The sequence below is a fragment of the Panthera onca genome, chromosome E1 (genome assembly GCF_046562875.1).
Source record: "Panthera onca isolate mPanOnc1 chromosome E1, mPanOnc1 haplotype 2, whole genome shotgun sequence".
Taxonomy (NCBI): Eukaryota; Metazoa; Chordata; class Mammalia; order Carnivora; family Felidae; genus Panthera; species Panthera onca.
Genome location: NC_138352.1, coordinates 30,699,965 through 30,721,248, shown reverse-complemented (window position 1 = coordinate 30,721,248; position 21,284 = coordinate 30,699,965). Strand labels below are relative to the sequence as shown.

Sequence of the window (21,284 nt, the reverse complement as noted above, 5' to 3'; positions counted from 1 at the left end):
AATAGTTTCCCCTAATAAGACCCCCTGCTTGAGTAACACATTCCAGTGAAGAGTCTGGGCTTCTAGTAAATTAGACTGTGTATTATAATAAACTCATAATTCGGTTAGTATATATAGCATGCCCCAAGACATTTTCAGGCATTATGAAGACTTGAAAATTATTCACAGTTGCTTTTCCTTTAATAGTAAGGCAAAACGTGGGAAAGATTCCTAAAGAAATTGACAGAGAATTACCGAAAACTTCATGAGAAGGAAATTAAGACATATTTCAAAGTAGCTTTTTACGTCCTAGTGATCATTTATTTGGTTCTTGTGTCTCTGACTATGAATAAGCATACTGAAAGAAATGGTGCTGGCTCCACAGGAGATCTCTCAGGATCTCTCCGCCTTTGGCTGTTTATGGAGGTGAGATTCAAATGTGCTCAGATAATGAAAAGGCTCTGAACTCATTTCAGAGAAGAAATGTTTTGAAATGTGAGTGGAAACATAAATAACAAATCATAGCATGCATATTATGAGCCCCTTCTTTATTTTTTATAGATTTTTAGTTTTTTCTCATATTTTTGAGGATTAGAAAGGTATAAGCTATTTTTACTATTACAGATAGTCATGGAAGCACCATTAGGTGACATTGGCTATAGGTGAAAGGAAACCAGAATTTTTGTATTAGTATGAGAGGCTAATTTATTATTGCATTTAGATCTACTGACCATGTGAGGGAGTAAGAAGTTAAACAGCTGTATCTAGTTCATCTCTGCATATTTTAATCCAAATATGGTAAAGGGCAGGGCTAAAGGAAGGGAGTGTCCCTATAATAAACAGGGCTCAGAACTTGTAACAGAATATTAAATTATACTCCGCTCAAGAGAACTCTGCACTTTGCACTTTGGTTAAAGTACCATTTAGATTTAAATCTCTAAACTTTTCTTGAGAAATTAAGTTCTATTTGATTTCTTCTTTTCTGAATTGCAGAAATCAGGTAAAACTACTTGACAAAAATGACTTCTTGTCATGTTACTGAAGATCCTATAAAAAAGGTTGCTATCTTTGGAGGAACTCATGGCAATGAGTTAACAGGAGCATTTCTAGTTAAGCGCTGGCTGGAGAATGGCACTGAGATTCAGAGAACAGGGCTGGAGGTAAAACCATTTATTACCAACCCAAGAGCAGTGAAGAAGTGTACCAGATATATTGACTGTGACCTGAATCGAGTTTTTGACCCTGAAAATCTTGGGTAAGACTACATTTTGTGTTGTAGCATGTGTGCGTGTGTGTGTGTGTGTGTGTGTGAGAGAGAGAGAGAGAGAACACGTATATGTAGCACATGATATACGTATCCGTACGTATAGTCGCTGTTGTGAAACAGATCACTTTCACTTTTAATCATACTCCGCTATGAAGTACTCAATTACCTAAACTGGGCCTCCACATGCTCTTTTATAAACTTTTAAAAGTATCAGACTGTTCTTAACTGATTTTCTTTTTAAATGCATTCTGTACAGACTAAGACAATAACAATGGTTTTTATTTTTAAATCATATCTTTAAAAAAACAGATTTAATAGTCTTTTGTATTATATTAGTTTTGGCCTGTATGCTTGCATACATATTTGTTAGCTTCCTAGGTGGTTTGCTACTATGTTTTTATACAACTATATTCATGGCAGTAATAAAGTTCTAGTCAAAAAAATTGTAATATTTCAATTAATATTTGTTGAATATGAAAAAGTGAATAAATACCCATCATCAAAAACCATCACACCACCTTGTGAAATGAGGAGTAGATGTACTGGCTTCAGTGGTGGATCCCTGAGAGATAAAAGCACTTCACTTGCATATTCTGAATTTAAATTGCAGCTGGTTCATAATACATTGCATGCAGTGTATGCAATAGTAACACTCTAGGTATTACAATATAATACATAATATAAATAATGCTAATTGTTTTTGCCTTTGTTTACATCCTTATAGCTCCTAGTATAGATATATAGGCCTCTTAGTATTTATTTTTCACCACTTTCTTTTATTTACCTAAAAATATTATTAAACACCTACTCTTCACGGGGCACTGTGCCAGGTACTGTGGGAGTACTATGAACAAAATGGTTTCTATCCACAACGAGTTGGAAAACAACTGACTGAGATGGAACATGTGCAAAGGAGCAACTCATACAGCAGCCACTGCCCTGTGTACTCATGTTCTAATGAAGGCTAACTTGAGTTTACAGAGTTACTTAAATTTAATCTCACAACAGATCAAATACAGTTACTACCTTTAGTACAAATATGCCTCACTTTATGAAGTAGATGTTTTAGGGAGAATTATACATGAGTCACATTTTGTGTATCAAAGCATATTTTTACTAGCATACATTTTAATTTCAGGAATGCTTTATCTTCATGACTGAGGTTATGGTGATATAATTAAGATTTTATCTATTCACCTAGGGGTGCCTGGATGGCTCAGTCGGTTAAGCTTCTGACTTGACCTCAGGTCATGATCTCGCAGTTCGTGGGCTGGAGCCCCATGTCGGGCTCTGTGCTGACAGCTCGGAGCCTGGAGCCTGCTTCGGAGTCTGTATTTCCCTCTCTCTTCGGCCCCTTCCCTGCTCATTCTCTCAATCTCTCTCTCTCTCTCTCTCTCTCTCTCTCTCTCTCTCTCTCCCCCTCTCCAAAAATAAATAAAACGTTAAAAAAATCTTTTTAAAGATTTATCTATTCACCTAAAATAGCTTTTAACTAACTCTTATAAGAATTTGTTGAAGAATAATGCTTTTAGTCGGCATGTTAACTTCTTAAATAACTCTGAAATGGACTGGGGTGGGTTTTCCTATTATGACCATCAGTAGTATGCATTGTCCGTGAGAGCAGTCTTTAAAATTAAATTCGCTTTCTGCTTCTTATACTTTAACACTATTCAGAAGCTAGGCAGTTCTCTCTCAGGGTAGTTATCACACTTATAAAATTTAATTACCTTCTCCTGACTTCCCTCTCCCAAATTTGCTCCTTTTCCTATATTCCCCATCTCAGTAATGTCACCATTACCCATCAAATCTTCTATGGAAATCAACTTAGAATCTTCCCTGTTCCTCAAGCCCCATGTCTACCAAGTTACTAAATCTTCCCGTTTATTCAAGCATTGAATATTTTGCAATCCAATACTCCTCTCCATTTTCGCTACCTTATTTCATTTCATCTGTGGACTGAGTAGCCTCCTAAAGAATCTTTCTTCATCTAGCCTTACTCCAATCCTTCCTGCCATTGACTCAGTTTAATAGCAGCCATAGGGATCATCCTGACAGACAAATCTTATTATGTCCTTCCCCAGCTGAAAATTCTTCAAAAATCTATCTGGCATAGATTTAAGTAACTTAGTGTGATTAAAGTGCCTTTTAGGATCTTGCCCCTGCCCATTCCTTCTGCTTCATCCCTTGAGACTCTTCCTATGAGACCTGGGCCACGGGCATGAGAACTCAAAGTGTCCATTATCTTTCAAGACTTCAAGCCTTGGCTCTGAGCAACTGGGTGGTTAGTGATGCCATTACCAACATGGGGGAGAATTAGAAGCAAATCACTTGGGTGTAGAGGAACCTCACTGAGTTGTTTCATGAATTAACGTTTAAATATTTATTTTGAGAGAGAGACAGAGCATGCAAGCAGGGGAGGGGCAGAGAGAGAGGAAGAGAGAGAATCCCAAGCCGGCTCCCGGCTGTTAGCACTGAGCCCTATGCGGGGCTCCATCTCATGAACTGTGAGATCGTGACCTGGGCCAAAATCAAGGGTCTGATGCTTAACCAACTGAACCACCCAGGGGCCCCCATGAATTAACTTTTAAAATGCATACCTATCCATTAGGAACTATGGTTGCATATAATAAAAACCTGAAAACAGTGGCTTAAGTAAAGGTTTCTTTTTCACAAATCAATCTGGAGCTTGGCGGTCGAGGGCTGGTTGTAGTGGTTCAATAATAACATAAGCGCCACAGGTCTCTTCTGTCTTCCCACTGCACCTTCCTTAGTATGCAGCTTTTGTCCTCATTCTTTTTGCTTTATGGTCAAAAAATGGCTGCTCCACCTTCTTGATTGCATTTTAGGCAGGAATTACCCAGGTTCCAACTGTAGGTCCCTTGAAGACACTAGCAAAAATAGTCAGGGAACAGAAATAGATGGAAGTATAGAGAAGTGGTTGAGTTAAACCATTGTTTAATGAGGAAAAATAAACTTAAATTGTCAACATATACAGTAAGGGGGAAAAAATATCCTAAAGAGTGAGGAGAGGTAGAGACTGATTTGAGAATTCAATAAAAACCTCATCCCAGAAAAAAAATATGTATGCATATGCCTGCAAAATTTTGCATTTTTGTGGAGTTTACAGACTTTGTAAAGCTTACCCTGGACCATAATGGTTCCTAGGACCTCAATTAGAATCCCTAATTAGGTAACATGATCACCTAAGTTTACTATTTTTGTGGACTAGAATTAGCTAGAGGACAAAAAAAAATTTGTGTGTGTGTTTGATAGTCTAGCCCCAATAAATAGCCCAGTGCACATAACTATTTAAAAAAAAACAAAACCAAACTATTGATTAAATTAATGAATACATTTTGTTAAACATTGAAGTCAAATGGTGAATTCTGTTTGAAATGTCCTCCCTGGGATCAGCCACATGAATGAACTACTGTTTGTGAGCATGCCGATGCACCATTACATAAAATCAAATGGAGAAAAAAGAAGGAAGTCTTTATTTATGAAATTTTGAAATAAGTTTCCACTTGACTTACAGATTTTTCGTATTAAAGGTTTGGCAACTGTTTCCTTATACACTGTGTTCTTATTGTATGTTTAATGTTATCTTAGCCACAGATGTTGTTAAATCTTTTTCTTTCTGCTAATAACAGCAAAAAAATGTCAAAGGATTTGCCATATGAAGTGAGAAGGGCTCAAGAAATCAATCATTTATTTGGTCCAAAAGACAATGAATATTCCTATGACATTATTTTTGACCTTCACAACACTACTTCTAACATGGGGTGCACTCTTATTCTTGAAGATTCCAGGAATGACTTTTTAATTCAGATGTGTCATTATATTAAGGTAATGTCAATGTTATTAATTAAAATTCTTTTTTTTAATATTTACTTATTTGGGGGAGAGCTCAAGCAGGGAGGGACAGAAAGAAGGGGACAGAGGATCAGAAGTGGGCTCTGTGCTGACAAGCTGACAGCAGCGAGCCCCATGTGGGGCTCAAACTTATGAACCGTGAGATCATGACCTCAGCCGTAGTCAGATGCTCAACCAACTGAGCCACCCAGGTGCCCCAGTGTTATTAATTTATAAGTTAGCATGGTACCTGTACTTTTAAGTCAATTGTAGATGTAGAGCCACCAGAAAAGGGTTGGAAGAGGGGGTCCAAGAGAGATGAGGGAGTGGGAGGAGCGCACCAGAATAGAGGTGGTGTTGACGGCAGGAGAAAAGTTGAGGAAATGAGTAAAATAATAAACACAGTGAACAAAATAATCAAACAGTTGCGGATTCTCGTGTTTATAAAATTATAACTCACTTATCCAGACAGCCACTAAACCATAAGCTGTTTGGTAAAATCAATACCCACACTTAAAATGGTGTAGTTGACATAGCTCAATGCTAGTTTTAGAAAGCTTGAGAAATAGTCATTTAATATGACCAAAGACCAGTGATAAAAAGGCTGGCTCTTTTTAGTTCTGCCCTTGTCTCCATTTGACTCAGATACCCCAACACATGTCTGTTCTTTCAGTACTTGTATAGCTAATCATTTTAAGGCTCAGAAATTTACAAGATGAAAAATTCAGCAATCCAGGGCTGACAGCTAGAGGAAAATTGCTAGAAAGTAACAACAAAGCAAAAAACACAAATAATGAACTATGTGTTTATTTCTGTATAATAGCTACTCTTCCGTCCAGAGGGCCAATATGCTTAAGTGGAAGGAGTTTGACCTGTGTATCCAGGAGAACCTGGGCTTATATCCTCGCTTTCTCATTCACTAACCTTGGACAAGATACTCCACACCCCAAACCTTGCTCTCCTTGTATACAATTGGCATAATAACACTTACCCATAGGAGTGTTAAAAGCCTTAAATGAGATACAGCATTGAGCCTTATACCTAGCAGACAGTAAAGATTAATTGTTAACTTCTGTTTCCCTTGAGCTTTTGACAATAACTGGCTAGCAGTTCTGGTGGGAGATCATAATGCAATGATTCTTTTTGCTCATTGAAGGGAGAGTTGAATGCTCTGGTTACCGGGCATAGAAGCAGCATGGCTGACAATGTTATCAAAATCCAGAGGCCTTATCTTGAATTCTCATTCAGATAAGTCGAGGTGGGGGGGGGGGGGTTACCTAACATCTGTACGGACCTGGACCATAAGGGTAGAAACGGAATTCTTTATGAGACCTATACTAAACTAAATAGGAAGTGTCACCAGTGGTGAAAACAAAAATAGCCAAATCCATTGAGAAGCAAAATTTATTTCATACATTTTTTATCATGGTTCTGGAGAATTGTTTAATGTACTTTTTGCCCAGAAAGCTATGTATAATTCAATTTTATATGTAATTCATTGATGTGTTTTCAAAGCTATAATAATAACACTGAATTTTAGAGTGTTTCATAAAGCTGTCTTACCTTTGTATTCTATTACTTAATTGATGGAGTAAAGCATATTGAAGACATTATTGACTCTCTAGTGGCAAAGAGAACAAAGCATATGGTCTTTACATAATAAGAAAGATGTTTTAAATTCTTTTCAGACTTCTTTGGCTCCATTACCCTGCTATGTTTATCTTATTGAGCATCCTTCCCTCAAATATGCGACCACTCGTTCTATAGCCAAGTATCCTGTTGGTAAGTCATATTTCCCATTGTCACAACTGCACAAAATATGTCCTGGATGAAACTCTGAGACAATTATTTTCTGGAGAATATTTATAGCTACCTTGCTTATCATTATGGCTTATAATTGTCAAGTAAAAGCAAACTAACTAACTCCAGGCAGGCTCTAACTATATCAAATGTCCTCAGTTTCATTGAGCAGTTTCTGCATTCCAGGAGAGAAACAGTGAACTGAGGGAACTCTAATCTTTTATAATATGCAGTAAACATGCCTGCCCTTGTGCCTAGAAAGAGATCATCTCTATCTTCCAAGACTGTTCACTGTAAAAACATTCTTGAAAAATAATCTGGAACCAAGGCAGTCAGTGTCTTACTGGCAAGACATGCAGAAACACCAGAGACCCATAAAAAATCTTTTCCCAACTTTCCTCTTAGCACCTGTTTTGTACTCATGTCTCCCAAGAGTTGTTTGCTATCTATCCACTCACTCGTTTCCGTGTCAGTTACTGAGCTGTGAATGCATCTTTACCCTCTGGCAAGTTCCAATATGGAGGCTTGCACACTCAGTCTCTTTTTTTCTATATTCCACTCTCTTTCCTGAATGACCTGCTAGCATAATTGTTTGCACAACTTAAAATCCTTTTTTGTGAGATCTAAGATGGTTTTAACCAAGAGTAATTTAATTTCAAAACAAGTTGTCAAACAGTATCAGCAAATTTAAAGTTATCTTGGTTATTTAATTGTTGGTAATTTTGGTGCATAATCGGGGATCTGTTGGGGCAAAGGTAAATATCTAAGTATAGGTAATTATTCGAAATAAACCAAATGCTTAACAATGAATGATAGAGATCCTGTTTTTCTGGGACACCAAATAAAGCTGAAGATTTCCACACTTTGAAAAAGCATTCTTGGTCTATGATATTTGTGGGGAAATGCTGCTCTTAACTAGAACAAATATCTACCAATATATTTGCCCCTTTTTAGGGCCAAGCCTTTCAAATATTTCAATATGATAGAGTACTAAGATCATCATAAACAATTAGAAATACTGTATGTTATCCTGCCAACTTCATTAATTTGGAATATTTTTATACCATCCACTCACTGGGGGGAAAATACTTAAGCTCAGACAGAAACTATCTCCAACCCAACGTTTTACAATATATCTCTATTGTCTCATAGAAATTTGCTCTAGCTTCTACTAGCCTCCAAAAGGACCACCTTTGTATTCTATTACCAAGGCAGCTGAAATGTGGCAGGATCATTCTAAGTAAACTTTATTGTGGAAAGAAGCTGTTTTCTGCAGCCAGCCTTATGATCATTCACAGAATCTTCTTCATTTTCTGTCTCTGTTTCTCTGTCTCTCTCTCATGTGTGTGCATGCACACACATACACACACACCTACACACGTGCACACACACACAGAATACTCTAGACAGAATCTTCTCCTAAGTTAACTTTCCCAGATCAACCATGGCCTCATTTGAGACTCAGAAGATTTAAGTTTATGACCACTACTTCTTCAGCTCCACTTGGGACTATGCTGTGGCTATTTCCTAAAACTGTAAACATTCTTCTCTGACACAGGATCTTGTGTCAAGGGTAATTGTTGGTTTAGAAAATATGGCCACCCTGTTATCTTCCACTCACAATCAGGAAGGAAAAAATCCTTCAGTAACTGACTCTTCTGACTCAGACACCCTCTTCTACCAATCACAACTGCTCTCCACACCTTCCATCTCCTCTCCAAACAAGAATATGTACAATCTTTTTGGCCGCACAAAGCTCAAATGGCTTAAACAATAAAACAGATTTATTATTTTACATTACAGCTCAGCACATCGTGAGGGGCCAGGTTCTTCTTATCTTTTTAGTATACCATCTTTAGTGGAGTTTTTTAGCAGCCCCCATGGCCACAAGATGTCCACTGTAGTTTTAAGCATCATATGCCAATAATACAATATCTAATGGGTGAAAGAAAAGTCTTAGGAACTCCCTGCAGACCTCTGTTATAACCACTTGTTCAGAACTGGATCACATATCCATTCTTAAATCAATCACTAGGATAATGGGAGTACTATAAACGACTTAAACTATTCCATATTTACACCTGGGCTGGAGAAAAGTTCACTTGCCTGGAAGACTGGATATCGAACCAAAATCAGGACTCTATCAGTAAGGAAGAAGTGGAATGGCTTTTGGATGGGCAACCAATAATGTCTTCTACAACACACATATAGACATATCCTTGAACATGTTTTAACACATGTGTACAAATCATTTATACACAAAATGCATACATTAACCACATTTATACCACATACTTAAATGTGTGTCCAGACGCATATGCAAAAAAGCTAAGCACAACAAATAAAAAATAAATGTCAAATACAGAAAGATTTTGTGAATCAAGAAATAAGAGAACTGGGTAAAAATAGAATGGGTGAAAAAGAATGTATATGAATGGATATGAATTGGTTAGAAAAGAATGAATGATATTATTTTTGATAAATGGGGGATAACTGTATGGGAGACTGGAACAGGAGGGAGGTAACTAGATATTTGGTTTAGAGAGACTGTTTTGTAGGTGTGAGGATGGATTGTATTGGGGTGAGAATAAATGAATACAAATTAATCCTAGGGAAAACTAAAACTATTGCACTATCACATTAGAATTAGTTGTTATGTTAAGGGCAAGAATGTTGCTCTAGGGTCACCTAGATGGTCATGTTAACCATCCATGGCACCAAATCTCTGTGACTCAAATAGATGCATTTCCTCCTGTCAAGACTAAATGTTGACAATGTTGATAATATGGCAATATTGAAGGATATTTAAGCAAAAAATGACCCCAAGATCTTACTACTCTAATACAATTCTTTGATATTTTTTCATGTTTTCTCTCAGTTTTTATTCACTATGCTTATAATGTGTACATGTAAATCTTCTGCTTTTATGTTTTGCCTAACATTGTCTCAAATATTTTCCATGATGCTACATGGTCTACCTTTTTAATCATTTTAATGATGATATTCTAGGTCTTAATATATGAACGTGCTCAGTTGTCTAATATATTGTAATATTTATATAAATATTATATGTACCCCTTCTGTACCGAGGTGTAGAAGTTGGTCCCCAGCCTCAAGGAGTTCTGAGAGCCGATATTTTGGATCAAATGAGAAAAATGATCAAACATGCTCTTGATTTTATACATAATTTCAATGAAGGTAAGTAGGAGGCAGGAATTATTTCCTTGTTAGTGTGTGTGTGTGTGTGTGTGTGTGTGTGTGTAAATCAGAAAAGTGAGATGAAATGAACACACATAGTGACCTAACCACTAAACGCTGATATAGCAATTGTCAAATTTGCCATGCTCATGATATTAGATGTTTTTAAAAATGTTATTCACTTCAGCCATTCCTCAATGACCAGAGTAGACACATTTAAGCAAAGCAGCTACTAACAAATCTCCCCAAATAAAATCCTCATTTTCTGCTAATCTACACCGTAAACAGCAAAGAACCACTAAGAAATACAAATATCCAATAAGCGCATGAAAAGATGTCCAACATTACTACTAATCAGAGAAACACCAGTTAAAGTGAGAAAATATTTTCTCCCACCAGAGTGGGCAGATATTAAAACCTGATAACATTAACTGATGGTAAGTGTAGGAAAAGAGGGTGCTCTCATTCCCTGCTGGTATAAATCCAGTAAGGACACTTTAGAGAATAATTTTTATAGTATCCACTCCTGAAAATGCACAAATCCTGTGACCCAGCAAGTCCATACCTCAGAGACATGCAAAAGCACAGGCACACCCGCTGTGTTGTCACATGCAAGGGCGGTCATCAGCATCATTGTAACAGCAAGACAATCGAAATGACCTGAATATTGATCCATTGGTAAACAATTAAATAAATTAATGTGAAAAGATCTTCAAAATACATTGTTAATTACAGAAAGCAAGCTATAAACCAAAACATACAGCACTATACCAGTTTGCTTCAGAATAATAATAATAAACACTTGCTAGAATACACATACATATATATGAGGAAAAAACAGGTTAATTTTATTTTAATTGTTTTCAAGGTGAACAATGTATTTGCATATTATTTGTGTAATTAAAAACAATTAAATGGGGCTGGTGGCAGGATGATATATGGAAGTCTACTATCTGCTCATTTATTTGATAAACCTAAAACAGCAAAAAAATAAAGCCTATTGATTATTAAAAAATAAATGTACTTGAAATTTAAAACTAAAGTATAATTGAAATAAAATCAAAGAAAGCTGAAACTAATATAACACTCTATGTTAACTATACTGGAATTAAAATTTAAAGAGTTAATAAAATTTGTAAAAATTTAAGAATTCCTGAGAGAGAGAGAGAGAGAGAGAGAGAGAGAAAGGGACATCCTACATAAATAATTACTCCAGCAGGCTTAATTGGAATTGTCGTTGAGGAATGAGTCATTATAGTGACAAAGCTGGAGAATAGTTCAGTGTCATGGGGGAGTATAATTCCTTAACCTCAGATTGTGCACCCTACTGCAGTCACAGGAATTTCTTCTGTGCTTGGGAATCCTTTGACTCCAGAGTCATAAAGACTGAAGATCAGCTTTTTACCACCTATGTCTGAGAACCGGTTCTATAACTGTCTCATGCACCTGTTATTGGGAAGGTCACCACTAATTGATAAGAAACCCTTCCGATAGTAAGTGGGGACTACCTTACATTAAGGAACAGTGAACCCAGGTACAAGACCACAGACATGAGAGGAAAGACATGTTTTTCAAATCATAGTCCATAGATTCCTATCCCCAGGGGTGGGGATCTCATGGCTGTCTTGTAGCTCCAGGACAGGCACCCCTACCTCTGCTCCTACCAGACCAGTTCTTCTGTTTTATTGCTCTTCCGTGTAACGTTTTCTTTAAGCAAAGGATCCCGCAATTCAAAAATTTTAAACCACTATTAATCTTGACTTTCCAGTTTGGTGGATTTCTAACTAACATGGAAAGAACACCATTATCCAAAGAATGCTGACAAAGAGATAACCACCTAGAGAAAAACTCTCTAGAAATGTGCAGAAGAGCTCCATCCTTGGCTTTGTGCTACTCAAAATTATTACTAGTAAGTTGGATGAGGATATATGTGACATGCTTATATATAAATGAAAGGTGGCAGGAAGCTTGCAGGAAAATATCTGTGGTTAGAAGGTAGATCTAAAAAGTGCTGACAACCTTTAACAATTGTGTGAGGCAAATATTTTAGGTTAACTACATTTCAGGTTCAAAATTTGCTTTTATGTTTAAAAAAAAAAAAATCCCAGAATAAGGGAAGTGATGGTCTCTTTTCTGCATTGAATAAACACCACTTGGAGAATGTGAATAAATTCTGAGTCCGTATTTCAGGAGGAACCTGTATGAAGTAGAGGTTAGCCAAGGAGAGAATTGAGAAGGCTGAAGAGTTTAAAAACCATAATATAAGAGCCATCCCTAAGATGCACGTAGAACTTCAGTTTACAAAGTATCTTCACATATAACCTCACGAATGTGACATATGTAAGTAGAGAAGAAGAATTCTTAGGCCAGCAAAAGGAGACTTTTCATATTAGAGTTTTAGACGTGTCATACTGGAAAGCAGCAATTAGACATGTTTTCTGTGACTCTGAGGACAGAATAGAATCAGTGGGATGAAGTCACCTAGAGACATAAATGTCTGATTAACAAAGCTGACCGACAGTGGAATGGACCACACTTTGTGAGGCCATCCAAGCAGGAGTAAGATGATCACTTGGCCAGAAAGACGTGGAGAATTCTCAAGCACTGATGAGGTTAGGCATTTGAGGCTTCTTCCAACTGTGAGATTCTAAGTAGCAAACTTAGAATGCTTCTTTACGTTCTACCACTTTTTTCTGTCCTTCTAATAGACCTTCTGCTTTAAAGAGATGACACCTGTAAGTTTCTATCTTCCCTTTGGAAGATGGAGTAGATTGTAAAAATGCCCACAAATTCTTCCCTTCCCTGTGTCCGTGTTCTCACAATGTGGTGTTTTAGATCCTTCTGCCAAGAAATGGAGTTTATTTCCCTACCTCCTGAATCTGGCTTGGCCACGTTACTTGTTTTGTGCCGCAGAAGAAACTCAAAAAGGACTTGCACACTGGAGCTTGCTCTCTGCTCCTCCTAGGAACCCTGTACTGCCAGTATGTGGATCAGCCTAGCCTAGCCTGCTGAATAATGAGAGGTCATGAGGCGGAGAACTCAGACACCCCAGCTCCAGCTGCCAGCCTGGCAAATGCCAGACATGAGAGTAAGACCATCTTAGATCATCCAGCCTCCAGCTGACCTACCAGCTCACCACAAATGCATGAGCAAGCCAGTCAGAAATCAGAAAGCCAGCCTACACCGGGGGAACTGCCCAAACATTCCACAGAATCATGAGCTAAACTGGGGGTGGTTGTTTCACACCACTCAGTTCTCGGGTAGTGTGTTAAGCAGCAAAAGCTAACTGATACAGAAGTGATCACAGGCTATCCACATTCCAACCCGGGGCTGCACTTTCTGTTCTAAGGACAAAGGAAGAGTTTCCTTTGAGTTGCAACCATAGCACACTAAGGATCCTCTCTTGGATGAAAATTCATCCGGTTTACACAGAGCTGCCTGGTGTACATGTAAACTACTCCCTTTACATGTTTCTGGGCATTGGGTTAATGTTGCCTCATCTTTGGAAGTCAGGCTGCCTGCATCCTAAGGTCTCACATACTTAGTTAAGAGAAGGAGCACCATGCTGAAGTCACCTAACCTGCCGGAAGTCCCCCTGAGGATGTGCGGTCATAGAATGTCAGAGCTGGAAGGGCCCTCCGAGATATTGTCAAAACCTTCGTTTGACAAGTAAAGAAAGTGAGCCTCCAGAAGTTAAGCATCTTGCTCAAGATTACACAGCTAGACTGAAGCCCAGGTGTCCTGACTCCCAGCCTATCGTGGCTTTTCAAGTTCTGCTTTCTGCCTCTCCCCATTAGTGTACTTGTGGATGGTGTACCAATAGGAATAATTTGAGAACCTCTTTTGGCTGAATGTTGGTTAAGAATATCCTTAACTTAAAATGGCATGTTCTCCCTGTAACTGTCTTCCTTTTTGGGGTGTTGTTCTTCCGTTAAAGTTTCAACTTCCTTTTTTTCAAGAGATTCTTCTTAATCACTATTCATACACGTTGTTTTCACCATAGGAGAAGAATTCCCCCCCTGTGCTATTGAAGTCTATAAAATAATGGAGAAAGTTGATTATCCTAGGAATGAAAATGGAGATATTGCCGCTATTATCCACCCTGACCTGCAGGTAACATTTGCTGTTTCTTTAAAGTATTCAAATTAATGATGTCTCACTTTCAAATAGAACTTTACAATTCATAAACCATTTTACATACATTAGCTCGTTTACCTGCATTACCTACATTTACCCACATTAGCAGTGTAGGTAAGGTATTCAGACCTTCGTTCAATAAATATTATTGAGTATATCCTCTGCTGGCTCTGGGGATACATCAGTGAATATGGTCTATACTCTCATGAGATTTATAGATGTACTAAACTCTAAACTGTGGTTTAGAAATCAAGATAACCAGATGCCATAAAAGAATAATGAAGTGGGGAGGAAGAGGTCAGACAAGGCCTCTCAGGGAAGGTGAAATTCCTGCCCAAGTGCAATGGACAGGAATTATTGTATCTATTTTATCATAAGAAAACAGGCTCACACAGGTTTCTAGTTATGGAATGATTAAGTCACAGAGTAAAAAGGCACAGCATAGGGAATATAGTCAATGGTATTATAACAGCGTTGTAACTACACTTGTGGTGAGCACAGGTAAGGTATAAACTTGTCGAATCACTATGTTGCACACCTGAAATTAATGTAACATTGTGTCAACTACACTAAAAAAAAAAAGTTGTTTAAAGAAAATAAAATTTAGATCTTCCCCATAGTCTTACAGCTGTCAATGGCACATCCAGAACTAATGTTCTTTGCAGTTGACCACATTGCTGCCACCTCCCTGTGATCACCACTGAATAAGTTAGAGCAAAACACTCAGAACCTCCTTCTCTGCGGTGTTTTCTACCACCACTCCCTGACTCTCCTCAGAACCCCAGTATCTGCTCCTTCTCTGGTTTGATCAATAATGGCATAGTTAAGGGGGAAAAAAGGCTCTTGGGAGAGCATAGGAGATTGAAATCTAGAAAAGGCAAAGGCAAAAGCAAGGAGAAGCAAATATTCCAAAAAGCTAAAATATCCATATCAATTGTGAGAACCCTATGCACCCTCAGACAGATGGAAAAGACTTGGCAGATTATCTAGTCTGGGGCTTTCAACTCTGGTCATACATTGCCTAGAGAGACTTTGAAACATAACAATGCCAGGATCCCACTTTGAGATAATATAATCTTACTGGCCTGGGTAATCAGAGTGGAAAACTACTGAGGCAGTTCAGACTCCGATCTAATGACCCTAGTAATAGTCATCCAGACTTACAACTTAATAAAATAAGCTGTCTGTAGACAAGTGGAGCAAATCCTGCTTTCTGCCTTAGTGGGATCTGGGTGGAAACCAGAAGAAGGAGCCTTAGGCAATGTTTTAAAGGAAAGAAATATAAAGATTGAGGGAGAGAGGAAAGCACTACAGGTAACAAAAATAGCAAGTACAAGAAACAGAGGCCAAGGTGATGATGTCATAACTGGCTACAACACAGGATTTTTTTTAAGATTTGTATTCCTCAAGGATCCTTGAAGAGTACAAACATCATCCTGGTGAAGCAGAGAAGTGAGGTTAATGAGATCAGTAACAAACAGGGTTTGTGGTAGGTCTTGAAAGGAAGGACAGTATTGATTTGGTTGCTCAGTATTTACAAGGAGTGAGTGATTCACTAATTATTGCAATAAATATATTTGAGAGGCACCTGGGTGGCTCAGTCTGTAAAGCGTCTGACTTGGGCTAAGGTTGTGATCTCACTGTTTGTGGGTTCGAGCCCCACGTAGGGCTCTGTGCTGACAGCTCAGAGCCTGGAGCCTGCTTCGGATTCTGTGTCTCCCTCACTCTCTGCCCCTCCCCCCCTCGTGCTCTGTCTCTGTCAAAAATAAATAAATAAATATTTTTTAAAAAAATACATATATTTGAATGACTACTAAGCCTATCCTGGGCCCTGAGGTTCAAGATAGACAAGATCCCTCACGGAGCTTCCATAGTAATCAGGGGATAATGGACCATGAATAAGTAAACAATACATAAACCAGATCATTTCAAATTGTAATGAGTACTATAAAAGAAATGAACAGAATAATAGAGGCTAACAGAGGGTTCCTATCAGATGGAATGGTCTGAAAGAGCCATCTCTTAGATGATGGCATTGAAGCTGGAGCCTGGGCAATGAGAAGTCATCCACGTGGAAAACAAGTCCAAAGGCCCTGAGGCTAGAACAAACTTGGAGTGTTTGAGGAATAGCAAGACCAGTGTCCATGGAGATCAGGGAGCGAACACTGAGGATAGTTGATCCTGGAGAGAGAGACATAGACAGACACCTGCTTGTGAGTCCAGGTTTTATTCAAAGAGAGACAGTTCTTGGTCATGGATGCTCACTGGAATGACCTAGAGGATGTACTCCCAAATGCCCGAAGCCTATTACAAAAGCACTAAAGTGGTGCTTCTCAAACTCAGGCCACAGGAGAATCACCTGAGGAGCTTTTAAAAAATCTTGATTCCCAGGCCCCTTCCCCAGGGATTCTGATTTAGTTCCTCAGGGTGCACACAGGAAATCAGTTAGGTTTACCAGGTGATTTTCATGTGGCTCAGGTTTGGGTATAGTTATATCTATAGTTATATATTTAGATATCTATAGATATAGATATAGAAAGTTTATTTATTTATTTTGACAGAGAAAGAGCACAAGCAGGGGAGGGGCAGAGAGAGAGAAAGGGAGAATCTCAAGCAGGCTCTATGTTGTCAGCGCAGAGCCCGACTCGGGGCTGGAACCCATGAACCGTGAGATGAAACCATGAGATGACCTGAGCTGAAATCAAAAGTCTGATGCTTAAACAACTGAACCACCCAGGTGCCTCATACTCATCTATATTTTTTAAATAGCCCAGTCAATTATAGCATGCAGGTAGGGTTGAGAAACTTACTGTAATGCAGAGCTTCCCAAACTTTAATACTATGCATGTGAATCTCTGGGGACTTGTTAACATGAAGGCACGTCAGCAGCGGGGAAAGAAATTGTGCTTTAATAATAAATTCCCAGGTGCTGCTGAGAAATGTTAGAAGTGCAGAATCACAGAACCCAAGACCTCTAGAATCAGAATCTGCATTTTAACAAAATCTGTACACAGTCTGAAAACATATCAAAGTGTGGGAAGAGCTGCTTTAGTGTTCTTGTGATGTGACAGCACTGGTATTTGAGGGCTCATGGTCTGGATCAGATAACTCCGTTGTTATCATGGAGAACATTCACCTTATCCTAAGACAGGCCCCAGCCCATCCCCACTTTGTCTCACTAAGCCCCATCAGAATAGAGTCCCTTGGTGGGCAGGCACAAGGACTCATTTTTTACATCCCTATAGTACAATGTCTTGCACACTGTTATTTCTTAAACTTTGCTGAACAAGATTTAACTTCTGCTAGCAACAGGTAGAACATACACTTAGGGAGACATGCATTTATTTGGCCCTTTAATATTCTGAATCTCTTTGGCAACATTCAAGGCAAACTTGGTATTGAAACAAACTCCAGTCACATGTATGCGGTATAAAAACTAAATGGGGAACTCTTAAAACTGCCGCCCAAATTAATGGTTCAGTCTCAGTTTGGCCAGATCACTCATGGGCCTCCCAACACATCTCTCAAGTAACTCTTTTGTTAGACACTGCTATAATTTGTTAGTTGTCTAGAGAGCCCGACATAAAACTTTTAAGGTGGGGAAAAAGTCTAAATGTAACTTACGTATTTTAATTGTTTCCTGAGAGGATCAAGACTGGAAACCGCTGCACCCCGGGGATCCTGTGTTTTTAACTCTTGATGGAAAGATTATTCCGTTGGGCGGAGGCAGTACTGTGTACCCAGTGTTTGTAAACGAGGCCGCGTATTATGAAAAGAAAGAAGCTTTTGCAAAGGCAACCAAACTAACACTCAACGCAAGAAGTATTCGCTCCTCGTTACCTTAAGAATCACTTCTAGCCCACCTGTGACACAGTATCTTGACAAACTCCACTAGGTTGTAAGCTCTTGAAGGGCAGGGCTGTGGCTTCTTCGACTTCATATCCTAGTACCTAGTCCAGTGCCTTACCACAGTGGGCATTCAGGCAAGTTTTTGAATGAATGAATAAATTAATGCGTATCTTCTCAAAGTATCATAGTGGACACGTAGCTTATTCAAAGAAGTGCATTTCTTATTTCTGTATAACTTTTTATATATTATACTTTGAGAGTTTAACATTCTTAACAAACAGCCTTTAAATTCAAATTTCAAAACTGAAATGGATACTATACCTTAAAAGTTATTAACTTGAGCCTAGAATTAAATGTGTTTTCAAGTAATGTATAAATGCTACTCGAAACTCATGATGCAGACTTGTGATTTTTAAATTTTTCATACCTGAATTAATGATAATATATTAAGCATCCCATCTGTAACTTTAGCAATAGTTGTGATATCCATAGGAGATTTGTAACTGCCCTTTTGAAGATGAAATGTGAACAGGAAATGAGGGCTGATTATAAAGGTGACACTAGGAATAAATCAAGGACCTGAATGGCCCTTTGTCTGCAGACAGTCGCCCACACAGCACAGCTGCCCCGACATGGCCCCTTGTTCTGCACTGACCTCGGGGAGCGGGGAGCCTCCTCCAGACATCTCACACTCCCCTTGGGAAGCTAACGTTCCTTCCCAACTTGGGAAAACCTGGAAGAGGCATATTCCTTCCAACAGTCGCTTCTCATTTTGAAAGAACGTGCTTGCCCTTGTTCCCAGCCAACACGTGAGGAAGTCTTTGGGCTCCGGCAGCAAAGGCGGTAAAGACAGAAATAGCAGACAGCAGCGGACACTAATGTGACCCAAAACCATGTCTCTGATTCACAGATGCATTCTTTCAAAAAAGTGCCCGTGATCTAAATGCCCAAAATGCCTCCACACCCACGATTCTTCCCCTCAAAGGTCTTTGGGCTGAAATGCTGCCTCCCTCTCTCCCTCCAGCCCCTGCAGGAGCCTCCCTGCCTCCTCTTTTAGGCCCCAGCAGCCAAGTAAAGAGTGTTTTTATCCTGTGATTTGGACCCCAAGGAACCCATGTTTATGGTTTCAAATGTATGTACCAACCATCATACTGTTATCTGAAACAAAGATGTATGTAAATATCTCATTCTCCAGAGTAAACCCCATTAAACTAATTTCATTTTCATATTCAGTGTTTTATAAAGCACAAATAAACTGTTTCTAAATTTTTCTGCACCAATATTTTCGTACTTTGCCAAAATGATTTTTATTGGAATAAACTCTCTTCCTTCTGAATTCTGAGTGAAAGTTCAATTTATCAATCTTCCTTCTTCCACTGTGAAAGTTCCTTCGTGTTTTATGTCTGAGTCCAGTTTTTCTGGGTCAGTTTTTTCCAGATGTAAATTTTGGCAAGAGTACTTTATTTTTCTATCAAACTTTCGTTACCTATAAAATTTACAATGTAAATGTAAAGTCTTATTTCCTCTGACTCAATATTTACAGTATTCAGAGTTTCTAATTAAATGATTTTTTTAAAACCTAGAGCTATAGCCACTTTCAGTTACAGACTTGATGTTTGCATTTGTAAAATGGGGGTCATCATAATAGTGTCCCTTTCTTGGGATTACTGCGGAGAATAAGTGGGCTGATGCAGCTGAGCTCTTAGCACAGTGGCCAGGACAGAATAACAAGTCATTGAAGTTCAAATTCCTAACACGAGGGCCCTTTGTGATTTGCCCCTCCCTCCCCTACAACCTTTCTAAATGCATGGCCCTTCAGGTCCTCTCAGTTCTGGTCTGCTTCACATTGTTTTATTCCTGTATGCCTTCACACAGACTGGTCCTCCCACCCAGAATTCTCTCCCTCCTTCCTCTGCTCCTTTCCCCCATTCAGCCCTCGCTCTAGCTAATTCCTACTTCTCGTTCAAAATGCTCCTCAACTCTCATTTAATCTGTAAAGCCTTCTTGGCCTCTGCCTCTTTGCCCCTTCTGCTTCCGTCCCATTTTGAAGATACTACCGATGTCTTTTCAGTATCTGCAATCTAATAAGTGCCCAATAAGTGTGCTCAAACATCCCTTCTCTGCTGAAGCATCTTCATAATCCACCAATATCCCTATCTTCTCTTTGCCTCCTCTCCTTCTTTCCCAGCCACATCCTCAGTATTCCCATCATTCCCAAGTGAAATTTACTTTTCTACACTCTTCAGATGTCACTACGTCCCAAAGGATGACACAGGGAAAAATACACCTTTTTAGCCTGCAACCCCATTGCAAAAACAGGGAAATGTTCACATGTAATAATTCTCCTGTGTAAAACCTTTTAGTAGCTTCCCCTAACCCTTGATATGAAATCTCAAAGCCTCACGACAGCTGGACAAGTCCTCTGCCTACCACTCCACCCCTATTTCATGTCACTTGTCCCCTTGCTCCCAGAAACTTGGCCACACGGACTTCTCCATCCTCAGCTGCATCAAGCTCCCTAGTAACTTGAGGTCTCTGCCCACATTGTTCCCTCTTCTTGAAACCCTATCCCACCCCCATAGTCCCTTTACCTGGATGAGACCTATTCTGAAATGTGACTGAGGCCACTCTGTTATTCAAACTCATTGGCACTACTGACTCGCACTAATTACTAAACCTCAGGGAGCCTGGATCCTTGGCCCAGGAAAAAGCATCATGACCTTTATGTGTCCTTCTACCTCTCTCCAAGTCTCAATTTCTCTGCTTATTAAATGGGGATATAATACTTATCAACTCTATAAAACTGTGTCATTAAAACAATCAATGTGATTGGAAAAGCTTTATAAATAGGAAACATACACTCTTAAAGGCTTAAGTTACAAAATACCTTTTGGAAGGTAATTCTTCACAATATCAAGAGCCATAAAACTGTTCATACCGATTGACCGAGGCATCCCACTCCCAGAACATATCCTATGACAGGGGTTTCCACCTTTTTTTTCTATCAGTCCACCCAGTATGCTCCTGTGGATAGCACATTCCTAGATTACAGGCCGAAGCTTGTTTGAGCTAGGATGTAGATTATGTATAATTCTCATTTCTTTGCCACTCAAAAAGACCCATCCCAGGAAAGGGTGTTACTCTAGGAGTCATTTGAAGGAAGTAAAAAATTCACCAAATGCAGCGAATCACTTATTAATAG

At 38.9% G+C, this 21,284-nt stretch overlaps 1 protein-coding gene across 2 annotated transcripts; it reads left to right on the top strand.

The window, feature by feature from the left end:
• Positions 1-834: 834 nt before the first annotated feature.
• Positions 835-19,418, top strand: ASPA (aspartoacylase). Of its 2 annotated transcripts, none has more exons than XM_060647022.3 (6): positions 835-1,234; positions 4,897-5,092; positions 6,787-6,880; positions 9,995-10,096; positions 14,100-14,209; positions 17,881-19,418. In XM_060647022.3, exons 1-6 carry the CDS (start codon positions 999-1,001, stop codon positions 18,076-18,078), a joined length of 936 nt encoding a protein of 311 aa, XP_060503005.1. In that variant the 5' UTR covers positions 835-998; the 3' UTR covers positions 18,079-19,418. The 2 variants fall into 2 exon arrangements, with proteins under 2 accessions (XP_060503005.1, XP_060503004.1); XM_060647021.3 differs by having other exon boundaries at positions 836-1,234; positions 9,989-10,096.
• Positions 19,419-21,284: the final 1,866 nt, after the last annotated feature.